The sequence below is a fragment of the Pinus tabuliformis genome, chromosome J, assembly GCF_031772625.1.
Source record: "Pinus tabuliformis cultivar Carrire ecotype Pingquan chromosome J, CPIR1, whole genome shotgun sequence".
Classification (NCBI taxonomy): Eukaryota; Viridiplantae; Streptophyta; class Pinopsida; order Pinales; family Pinaceae; genus Pinus; species Pinus tabuliformis.
Window position 1 is genome coordinate 132,872,746 of NC_142295.1, and position 11,358 is coordinate 132,884,103.

Sequence of the window (11,358 nt, forward strand, 5' to 3'; positions counted from 1 at the left end):
AAGGGCCAATACTCCTCAAAACAGGGCTATGACATCATTATAGCTGATACAAAGCTGGAAAGCATGAAAAGTTGGTGGAAGTACATATGGAAATTGAAAGCCCCCCTTCGCACAAGACTTCTGATGTGGAACATCCTCGAAAATAAAACACCCACTGGAACAAATCTAAGAAAGCGGGCATTCACTGGACCTACTTGGTGCGTACTTTGCCATCAGGAGGAGGAATCGACACATCATCTTTTTCTTACTTGCCCCATTACTAAGACAATATGGGAGCAAGTTCTTACCTCACTAAATATAAACAAGATCTGGCAAGGAGTCGACATTCCAAATGCATGGGACTCGTGGTGGGGAGAAGCATCCGAACCAAAGACAAGAAATTTGCCCCTCCTGGTCTCATGGCATATTTGGCTGGGGCGTAATCTCATTATATTCCAAGACAAGCCTATAAATTGGAACATGGTTCCACCAAAAATATGCTCGGGATATGAGGAAATACCAATAGAAGAAAACAACAATAGACCCAGGATTATAACACAGGAGTTGATAGACAAGACAAAGCCTTGGGCATATTTCGATGGGGCTGCTCAAGCCCAGGGCTGCGAGGGTGGCATCCTATTCCATCTCACAGATTCACATTTTTTCCAGATTAGCATGGGCTTGGGCCAAGGAACAAACAACTATGCTGAACTGATATCTCTTCGACACCTGATTTATTTTGCTATACTACAACAATGCAGAAATATACAAATATATGGGGACTCAAAGAATGTGATAAACTGGTTTAACAACACTGCTACATGCCATGCTTATTCACTAAGATCTATTATGGATGAAATTGTTTTTTTTTAAAACACATTTTGATCATATTTCATGCTCTCACATCTACAGGGAGCGAAATGAAAGCGCGGACAAGCTTTCGAAAGAGGCGATGAATCGTCCTATAGGAGAATGGCTGATTATTGAACATACACCAGAAAGAACCTACCAGTTTTTCCACAGGCCATACATAGACAGGGATCTTCAGAGGGGGGACAACCCCTAATTTTCATAGCAATTTTTGTTTATAAATACAGGCTTCTATAAATGATGTAAATAATAGTTTTTGTTCATGAACAGTCATCACCTCTGGGTGATATTTTGGTTTTTTGTATATGCACATTAGCACAGTACACCCCTTGGGGTCTTCTTGTAATTATCTCTGAACTACAACAGCTGACTTCGGTCACAGTCTTGCATATGCTCAAGGGCATCTACAACATGTAATTTCACCAACTAATGAAATTATGATTTTTCTCCCCGGGAAAAAAAATTAAATGAGATTTATATTTTTATTTATATAAAATTTAAAATTTGATAAATCCATTTAAAATTGTTCAATAATAAAAATACAAAGTATTAACTACATAAAAAAAATATATATATATATATATATATATATATTTAAATTCATGTATAATATTTATTTAATTAATGTAATATAATTTAGTAAAAATAAATATAATTGGTTGAAATTTATATAAATATAAATATATTCAAATTTGGTTTATAATAAAAATATGAAGTTGTTGGGGAAGTCTCACTAGGACGTTGTCAGTAAGGCTACCCAAGATCAAACTTTACTGGGTGCTTGTGCCGTGTGCTAGGGGGAGGAGACACTTTAAAAAATCCATCAGCTAAGGGCTGGTGTGGCGGGTGCTTGTGCCATGTGCTAGGGGGAGGAGACATGTTAAAAAATTTAGTTAGCCAAGCTTTGATGTGGGAGAGGCCGGGTGTGATTCCCGGTGACTTTGATGGCTTAGATGCCTCTGGGTGGCAACTCCTCAAGCCACATGTGAAGCCGAACGGATCACAAACAACTTGACAATAAAAAAAAATGAATTCGTTGTGTTTTAGAGTTTTTTTAATATTTTTTTTCTTTCAATTTGTTCAAAATTTAAAGATCAATAAAAATTACAAGTTTGAGTTATGTAATTCACAAAATTCATATTTTCTAAAATTTTCAAAGTGTGGAATCTATTTATATAGTCAAAAATATGTTTTAAATAACTAAAATCAAAATCTCACCCACAACTAAATTTACAGATTAAAAATAATAAAATAAAATATAACATTAAATAAAAACTATAATTAATTTAAATATTCATTTACATAAAAAATAGTTTAACAATTTTATATAATATTAATTTAATTAATGGAAAAAATGTTAAATTAAATTATCCGAAATGCAATAAATAAGTACAATATATTCTATTTAAAAAAGTTATTTATGTATATTTTGTTGGCACACACTACATCACACAAAAATGCAATGTTTTTTTTTTTATAGCATTTTTGGTACAATCTCTATTGGAATTGGTTAGATTGTGGTTTAACTTGACATTCTGATATTTATTAGATTCATCAAAATATAAAACCAAAAACTCATTGGAGTAATCAAAATCATGAAGATTTATTTTACCAAATTTCTGCTCATGGCTCAAAATCATGAAAATCTATTTTACCAAATTATTAAAAGAGCAAAAAAAATGTTTGCAGAGATAACTTCAGGGTAAATAGCTTGAAAAAGAAATACCAAAAACTGTAAATGCAAAGTTTGCACTTATTCTTATCTGTGCAAAAGCACAATTCCTTGGATTGAATTTTATTTTAGTGATGCAGAATGCCAGGGATTTTAGATTTAAGAATTCAGATTTTTATTCTTAAATATATGTGGATATATGTGGTTTAAAGCTCTTTTTTTTTTACCTTTTTGAAATTATAATTATTTTTAATCATCTTCATAATACTTTGTGTCTCCTTTTTTTTTCCAACATCTTATTATCTGTTATAATACTGCAACAAAGTTCTATATTTTTAAATATAATTAATTAAAATATTATTAATATAATTGATTAAAATATTGTTAATACTGAATTAATTTCTTGGATAATTTTGAATATATAATTTGTATATTTAATAATTAAGAATTAGAAATATTTACAAGTTTTTGGTGTAACGTCAATAATAATTTTAATAAGTGGTATCAAAGTTAAAGGTCTCCAGCTCAAGAGATTGTTGAATGAATGAAAATCAGCGCTCTCCACATGTGCCTAACTATCTCTCGAGGATTTATTAACTCTAACAATACATCTTTTTACTAACACTTGAGGATTTTGATATAATGATAATCTGGATTCCAACAAGAATATATGCTTTCTTTGTAAAACATTGTAATAACACCTGCTGATTTTGATATAATGACAATCGTGATTCCAACAAAAATATCTGTTTTCTTTGTAAAATATTGTAATAAGTGACATTCTGGAATATGTTGCGGATTTCTTAGATAAAATATTGTAATAAGTGACATTCTGGAGTAAGTTGCACATTTCTTGGCCCAACAAATCTTGGGCAACACTCCATCTATTTTAACAGTCAACTCAAAATCAATCCGTCAAGATTATTATTGTAATTTTTTTTTAAAATAATTTTATTTGTTTTTCTGAAAATGGAGGGAGAAGAGGCCTGGTCATATACTTCTCATTAGACCCTGAAAAGACAGTTTTAGCAGGCAGTTCCAGTAGTCCATGCGAAAATTGCATTGTACTTGAAACAATTTTCAAGTGCCTTTGATTAAAAATAAATTCCCTGACATGAAATTTTTAAAAGTCACATGACTAGCAAGTCTCGCTGTAATCTATAGGACACCATAAAAGCAACATTACAGTATTTACAGCGTACGGTACTGGGATAAGGTTCCTTTGACCCCAGGGCCATTGCTCTCGAGGACATTAATGAAAAGTATTAAAGTAAAAAAACAAATGGGTACACTGAATTATTATTTGAGAAATCATTTGATAAAACATAGCAATCAGACTGGAGATTTTTGTTTAATCTGCAAATATGGCCTTGCAATGAATAATTTGAGTACAACACTAACTCAAAGTATAGTCAAATCATTAGTTCTGGAATGGTTTCAGATACTTAGTCTTGGATAAGTTTGAATGATAGCTACTACTGTGATGTGATTAGAAGAAAATGGTGTTCCAATAAACTAGATTAAGAAGCATTAAACTCACAAGACAGCCTTAAATATGGGAGCAGCCTTACATTTTCTAATGTAAAGTCACTGGATGGTAGAGAGATCCCTGGGCCTAGAAGTGTTTTTGGAGGTACACATTCTGCTTCTTCAAGTACTGCTAGGAACCCACTTGGTCTGGTTAAATATCTGGAGGAATTTGTAACCCATCAACTTCAAATCTTGCAGTTCAATCGGTAATCAATGAAAGGCATCTCAGAATTTATCACCCATGTGCTAATTCTATGAGTGGTTTTTGTTTGGTGTAGGAGCGCACTGCATTCTACTTCGGAAAAAAATATGGATGCAGAGCACTTTCCTGTAGGTTTCTTTAGGTGGGATCAGAGACCAGCACCAGTTGTAGCGGCAGCAGCAGCACCAACAACAACTGTCTTTAACAAGGACCATGGACGACCGTTGGAAGTCATTCTTCCCATGAATGGGAGAAAGGAATTGAAGTCCCTTGAAGATCTGTTTAAAGAGTATGGAGTTCGATACGTAACTCTTGCCAAGATGACCGAGATGGGCTTCACTGCCAACACCCTTGTCAATATGACAGAGGAAGAGATTGAAGATTTGATGAAGACCCTGGTAGAACTCTATCATATGGATCTTCTTATAGGGGAGAGATATGGAATTAAATCTGCCATAAGAGCAGAGAAGAAAAGGTTGCAGGATAGCTTGGAGATGCAAAGGTTGGAAATCTTGTCTGAGGCAGAGAGAAAGAGGATATTACATGATGATCAGAATACTTTTGCAGCTGCTATGGCATCTGAAGGTAATTTTATTTTCTGAATGTCTGCATTGGTGGCCTGCAATCAAAATGTATTGTAGTCTACGTTCACTAATAAATCTTATATTCCATTCTGTGGACAGTATACAGGTAGGATTCACTTACACAAAATAGGTGCCTGATAGTTAGATTGATACCCGAGACACTTGTGATTTGTCATGCTTACAACAAAATATTAGGGAATCAAAGCTTTGGTATGATGATTTGGACAATGTTTTGAATCTGTATAAAAAACCCACATTATTATAGCTCAAATATTTGTGAATCACACTACTTTCTACACAAATTGTTTGGAAAAAAATGGTGAATAGACAATTTAGTTTCTGAAACATTGTAGCTTAACAATGGGTTGCACAAAGTTTGCTGAATATATTATCTACCAGTATCAATTTCTTGGCCTGTAGGTAGCTTTCAGTATCAATTTTCAACTCTGTTGCATATAACCTGCTATAATCTTATTTTGCGCTATAATGGGAAAGTATGCTTCCAAGTTAGTCTCACCAAACATGTAATGTTGGAAGTAGCAATCTGCACGTTGATGTCCAACTGGTAAGAATGCCCACAATGAAAGGGGCATGTAGGTCCATCCATGGTAGAGCAGCGCACCAGGTGGGTATAATTCTAGCCCATGCAGTTTTCAACATGGCATCCGAGGCAGATGTTGAGGTTGATTGGCGGTGGTTAATTGCAGAAGCCTGAGTCAAACTGTAGCTTGACAATGGGTGTTTGAAATAGTAATCAACACCTTGATATCAAACCAGTAAGATCGCCCATATTGAGAGATATATGTAGCTCCATGGGCTGGCCCCTGTGATGAATGGGGCATGTAGCAGCAGGTTGGAGAAACTCCTCGGCTGGGGTTTTTCCCTAGCCTATTCATTATGGTATCAGAGTTCAGTGTTGAAGTTGTTTGGCAGTAGGTAGGAGGCCTGATCCAAAATGGGGTTTGACAGGGATGTTGGACAATCAACACCTTGATTTGGTACTAGTAAGAGTACCTGTTATAAAATAGGCATGTATCTCAATGGTAGAGCAGCCCAAAGCCCTGGGTTTGAATCATAGACCGTTTAATTTTCATCACAGACACTAGTTTTCACACACGAGTAGAAATTGATGGGGTTCAATATAGGATTGTAAATACCAGTGTTGATTGTGGCTGGTCGCGCTCTTTTGTTTCATTAGGCAAAAGCTCTGCCCTCATCAGGATGTTCTATAAGATTTAAAGAAGCATGTATAATAATGGGTGATTTTGGTTTCATTCTACAACAATATAGGTTTGATAAATTGAAACAGGAAAACAAATGCATTGTTTTAAACTGACATAACGTTGAGGTACTGTATTTGTGATAAACCTTTTATTCTCAAGAAACCGGTAAGAAGTTTAGTTTCTGGTACCTGTTTCCCGTCTTTTAATGACTAGTTTATTAGGAAACCCCTCCATTACTTGCGGGTTCATTTATTTATGAAACAGTTGGCTTTTCATAAATAATATAGGCCATGTAACAGAATCAACATAATCATGATGAATTGACCCAAACAATATAAAATCATAAAATATTATTATTATATATCTTGGGAAAGAATACAAGAGATTGGCTCAGAAGTTTGATGGTATTTGAAAATCTGTGTGAGACTATTTACCTAGTTACTGTAGACTACATTGTATTATCGAATGAATATTTGATGTTGGAAGTCAACATTGTGATCATGGATGTTGGAGGAGAGTTTGGAAAGTAAACTTTAAATGCAAGGAGATCTTATCTAGTCTGACTCTTTATTACAGCGTAGAATTTTATGTATGATTCTTTATTTCTGTCCTGACGATAAATCATACAGCTTAGAATTTTATGTAGTAGGACTTTTTATCTGCCTTGAAGATAAGTCTGACTCTTTATCTTTGCCCTGAGGACAAGCGGTCCAGCCTAATTTTTTTTAGGTAGTTTGATTTTTATTTCCTGTTTTGAGGATGAGCCACATTTGAAATATTGACGAGAAAAATTTCAATATAAATATTTCGGAAATGCTTCCAATCTCAAAAGATTGCTAATTATTATTTTAATATTTTTTATTTATGTTTTTAAGGTTTTATATTTTAATTTTTGAAATTTAGTTTACAAATCTAGTTCTAGAAATTTGTAGATAATTTTCTATATTTATAATGTTAAATGGTTAAAAGTATTAAAAATAATGAAGTTATGTGAAATTAATCATAATAATAATTTAATTTTACTGCAAGGCTACATTCAATTGGTGTATAAGATTTCTATTTATGACATAAGTGACCTACTTCCCCACTTATCCCACCTCCTCACAGCGACTTGACTACTAAAATCTATTAAAACATACATACTCTACTCTTCTGGTTTAAAACCTATAACCTCTTGTTATAATTATTTAGATATAATTTAAATAATTAAAAAAAAATGTTATTAATTTTTCTATCTAAATTCAATTTCATATATTAAACTCATAATTAAAATATCTTTAAAATAATTTTAAACTTTATTAAATATCAAAAGCTTAAAACATAAAAATATTTCTATTTTAAATTTTAAACTTTATTAAATATCAAAAGCTTAAAACATAAAAATATTCTTCATAAAAATATATTATTTGAATTCAATTCTACCTATTTAATTCACAATTAGAATATCCTTATAGTAATTTCACACCCTATTAAATATCAAACGCATTGAGTATCAAAACTTTTCTTCATAAAAGTAGATGATTTGTTCTGATTAACAAACACAGAGTATCAAAATGTTCTTTCATAGAACTACATTATTTGTTCTGACTAACTTTGTAGGCACCATTCTTTTCATTGTAAAAGGAATATACAAAATCCCACATTGCAGTTAATATCATAGAAGAAGTTGATTATTATGTGTGGCTGTCAATTCTGATTGATGATTATAGCATTATTTTACTTTATATCAACATTCTATCCCTTAGTCATAATAAATGCAACCATGCAGTCCAACAGCAGAATATTATATGTGAAATCATGCTATCCCTGAGTCATAATACAATACAACCATGCAGTCCAACAGCAGAATATGGAACCATTCGGTCCAACAACAGAATATTATATATGAAATCTGCAACCATTCAGTCCAACATCAAAATAGTATACATGAAATGTTATCCTCAGGTCCAGCTTTTTGTTTTGTTGTTTTGTAGGAACATCTAAGGAACTGAGAGCAAATGACCCACTGATTTTCCCAGAAAGCACAAGTGCAGATCATGCCCCAATGAATATAGCCAGCTGCAAAGACAGTACTCTGATTCTCCAGAACAGTAATCAGGCACAGTTTTGTGGCTCGGGATTGATTGGAGTGCCTGAGCACAGCAGTGAGAGCGATGAAAGGAAAGCTGATACGAACAAGCAGAAAAGGAGGCGGTCCAAGGAGCCTGGAGAGGATGGGGAGGACAGGCCTAGAGAGCATCCTTTCATTGTCACTGAACCAGGAGAACTGGCAAGAGGGAAAAAAAATGGTCTGGATTATCTCTTTGATCTCTACGAGCAGTGTGGGAAATTTTTGTTAGAAGTCCAAAGGATTGCCAAGGAAAAGGGAGAAAAATGCCCAACAAAGGTACTTGATCTCCTTGAAACACTTCTTCAAGGCAGCCTGTAGCATTGTTCTGTGTTTCTGTATATTAAGAACACTATACTATATCGTTGAAATTTTAAGACCACAAACAAATTTAATTCTGTTTTGAATTGAAGAGAATATTTGCGCCGAGAAAAATCCTGGTGCATTAACTCCCACCATGGTGGAGGTGGGGGAGATGTTTTTGCGTGCCTGTGTAATGACTAAGTTTAGATGGTGCATTGTGTGCATTATGGACGGAAACCCATACCCCTCTAAACCTAGGGTCTGTAATGCACCGGATTACAAAGCTCAAGGATGAATGGTATATATATGCGGAGTTCACACAAATGACTGGATTTGAGATATGTAACGTGGAAACTCAGGTTTAGCTGGGTTTAGAGTCTAGACTAATTATTTACTCTTGGCACCACTTGGCGTTTTCACAACAATATACAGTAACTTGAGTATACAGCACCAGTGTGTAGGGTAGATAAGAACATAGTTGATAGGTGACCAGACACGAGAATCATTGGTAGATTTGTCTGGATATCATAAGCTTCATTCTTATTGCATGTTTTGAGATAAAAATATGATGAACATTTTGATCAACATCAGAAAAGCAACTAGAAAGCCAATTTTCTTCAAATCTTTTGGAGGCGTCACTCATACGATTGTAGTGTAGGAAGATACAATATGAAAGCAAGTCCCATTACCAACTCCGGCCTTTTGAGTTTTAGCACCCGTGTTCTTGGGTAAGGTTCATGTTGAAGACTTCACACCCCTCATTGATGGGTTTTATATTTTCTATAAAGGGCTGCAAAACCCGATTTTAATTATGAGCCATTTGATGCCTTGATTCAACTAGAGGGGATCCGAAAAATTGTTTCATGTTATCCTGTGTTTTGTCTTGAATAAATTTTAATCACTCTGCACGCTGTAAAACTTTTGCCCTGTTAAGAATTACTTCGAGTATATCATCAATCTATAAACAATACTTGTTTTATGGAAGTAGTGGGTGATTCTTGAGAAAAGTTATGGGCTGTTACAGTTCTTTCTATGGATCCATGATTCTAATCAAGGGTGCTTGACTGATCATTCTGGTTGCAGGTTACAAATCAAGTGTTCCGTCATGCCAAGCACAATGGTGCTGTCTACATAAACAAACCTAAAATGCGACATTATGTTCATTGCTATGCTCTGCATTGCTTGGACAGTGAGCAATCCAATCACCTCAGAAGACTATACAAGGAGAGGGGAGAAAATGTTGGGGCCTGGCGCCAGGCCTGTTACTATCCCCTGGTAGCCATAGCCAGAGAGAATAATTGGGATATTGAGGGCATTTTTAATAGGAACGAAAAGCTTAAGATTTGGTATGTTCCCACAAAACTTAGACAACTGTGTCATATGGAGAGAAGCAAAGAGTGTCAATAGTTTCATTGAGATTAATGTGTGTAATTTAACTTAGGCAGCTGTGTCACATAGAGAGAAGCAAAGAGTGCCAATAGTTTCATTGAGATTAATGTGTGTAATTTGAGCTGCTCAGCTTCAAGTGTAACTCCGTGATTATTGGGCATTTGTGTTCTCACTGTGACCTTGCATATCAGATTTGATATGCATTGTGTCATGCCGTTCTTTCAAACATTGTACATGTATTGGCAATTGGGTATGGATCTGCTCCTTTCTCCGTCACTCAACATGCGGAAACCTTTGTTTCTCCTTGTGATAAATGTCAGTACATTACTGTTCATAGTTATTTTCTTTCAAACTCATTATTCTCACTTTTACATAGCAAGAGCCTAATTGTCTAATCTCTTAAAGAAAGTGGCTTATTGTTTCTTCTGAAATTCAACTTGTATTTGATGACTTTTAATTCTGTCCATGGATTCGACCAACGAGAACAGAAAAACACTGTGAAGAGATTGTCCATGAATTCGACTAACGGGAACAGGAAAACACCTTGAAGAGGCATGACATCAAGCACCAAGGTGATTTTCAGTTCGGTGGGTCATTAAGAAATGGAAGAATACAATTACTCCTGACTGATCTGAAGATTATGATATCCATGCTTGTCATTTGTGAGACAACCAGTTCAAGATTCTGATATCCATGCTTGTGATTTGTGAGACAACTAGCCAGTTCAAGGCCTCATGACCGGTAGACATCATATTGGCATGAGCTATACTTGTCCCCTATAGTTGACCATGTGTAAGGCTATAGATATCAACTGGATTTTGTTTTGTGAGTTGCCCCTTTGAATTTTGAAAAAAAATTAATAAATGAAAACCAAGCATGTGAATATCCCACGGTCCCACCAACATAAAATAGTCACAGTCAGATGTTTTAACTTTGTTCTTGGATCCCACCTGGTTACGAATGACAAGGTTCTGCTTTATCGATTAAAGTCATGTCTGATATCAGTTGATTTCATTGAAAACATAACAGCATGGTTCTGTATGCCCCTCAGGTATATGGATTTGAGATGTATGATATACATTCTTAGTTTTTTTATTTGGTGTTGATTGCCCACTGATGCGTAACCTGGCAGGCCTGTGAGTGGAGATTCACCTGGAGATTATCCTTCATTTGCTTTTTCTGGATTAGCAAAATTTGTCTGATATTGGTCATCTATATGTCAAATCCTTAATTGATTGATGTTGGAATTAAGAATGTCATCTTTGCATTTGGGCACAGCTTATCATTTATAATTTTACATTATTGAAATCTCGACAATTGCTTTTCATATTTCCTTCCTTATGATATTCATTGAACAAAACTGTATTAGTCTAACTCCTGATTAAACTAAAGTATCATAATTGGTTATGCTATCAAAGGCAACAGAATTTTCCTCAACCACCTCCCTGTCGTGTTGGGGTACTACTCTGGTTTGTACCACATTGCTAATGTTCTTCAAG

The 11,358-nt window shown here is 34.6% G+C and overlaps 1 protein-coding gene across 2 annotated transcripts; it reads left to right on the top strand.

Annotated features, from left to right (window-relative positions):
- Positions 1-4,031: 4,031 nt before the first annotated feature.
- On the top strand, positions 4,032-10,215 carry LOC149225977 (floricaula/leafy-like protein FL1). 2 transcript variants are annotated; one of them, XM_089377358.1, is made up of 4 exons: positions 4,032-4,154; positions 4,330-4,838; positions 8,034-8,446; positions 9,554-10,215. In XM_089377358.1, the coding sequence occupies exons 2-4, from the start codon at positions 4,361-4,363 to the stop codon at positions 9,875-9,877; spliced, it is 1,215 nt and encodes a 404-aa protein (XP_089233484.1). In that variant the 5' UTR covers positions 4,032-4,154; positions 4,330-4,360; the 3' UTR covers positions 9,878-10,215. The 2 variants fall into 2 exon arrangements, with proteins under 2 accessions (XP_089233484.1, XP_089233483.1); XM_089377357.1 differs by having other exon boundaries at positions 4,081-4,838.
- Positions 10,216-11,358: the final 1,143 nt, after the last annotated feature.

What these genes read in the sequence shown, in the direction of transcription:
- LOC149225977 (XM_089377358.1), top strand. Translation starts at nt 4,361, where the DNA reads ATGGATGCAGAGCACTTTCCTGTAGGTTTCTTTAGGTGGGATCAGAGA. An exon ending in AGCTGCTATGGCATCTGAAG is followed by an intron (nt 4,839 to 8,033) that starts GTAATTTTATTT and finishes GTTGTTTTGTAG; the next exon opens with GAACATCTAAGGAACTGAGA. An exon ending in GAGAAAAATGCCCAACAAAG is followed by an intron (nt 8,447 to 9,553) that starts GTACTTGATCTC and finishes TTCTGGTTGCAG; the next exon opens with GTTACAAATCAAGTGTTCCG.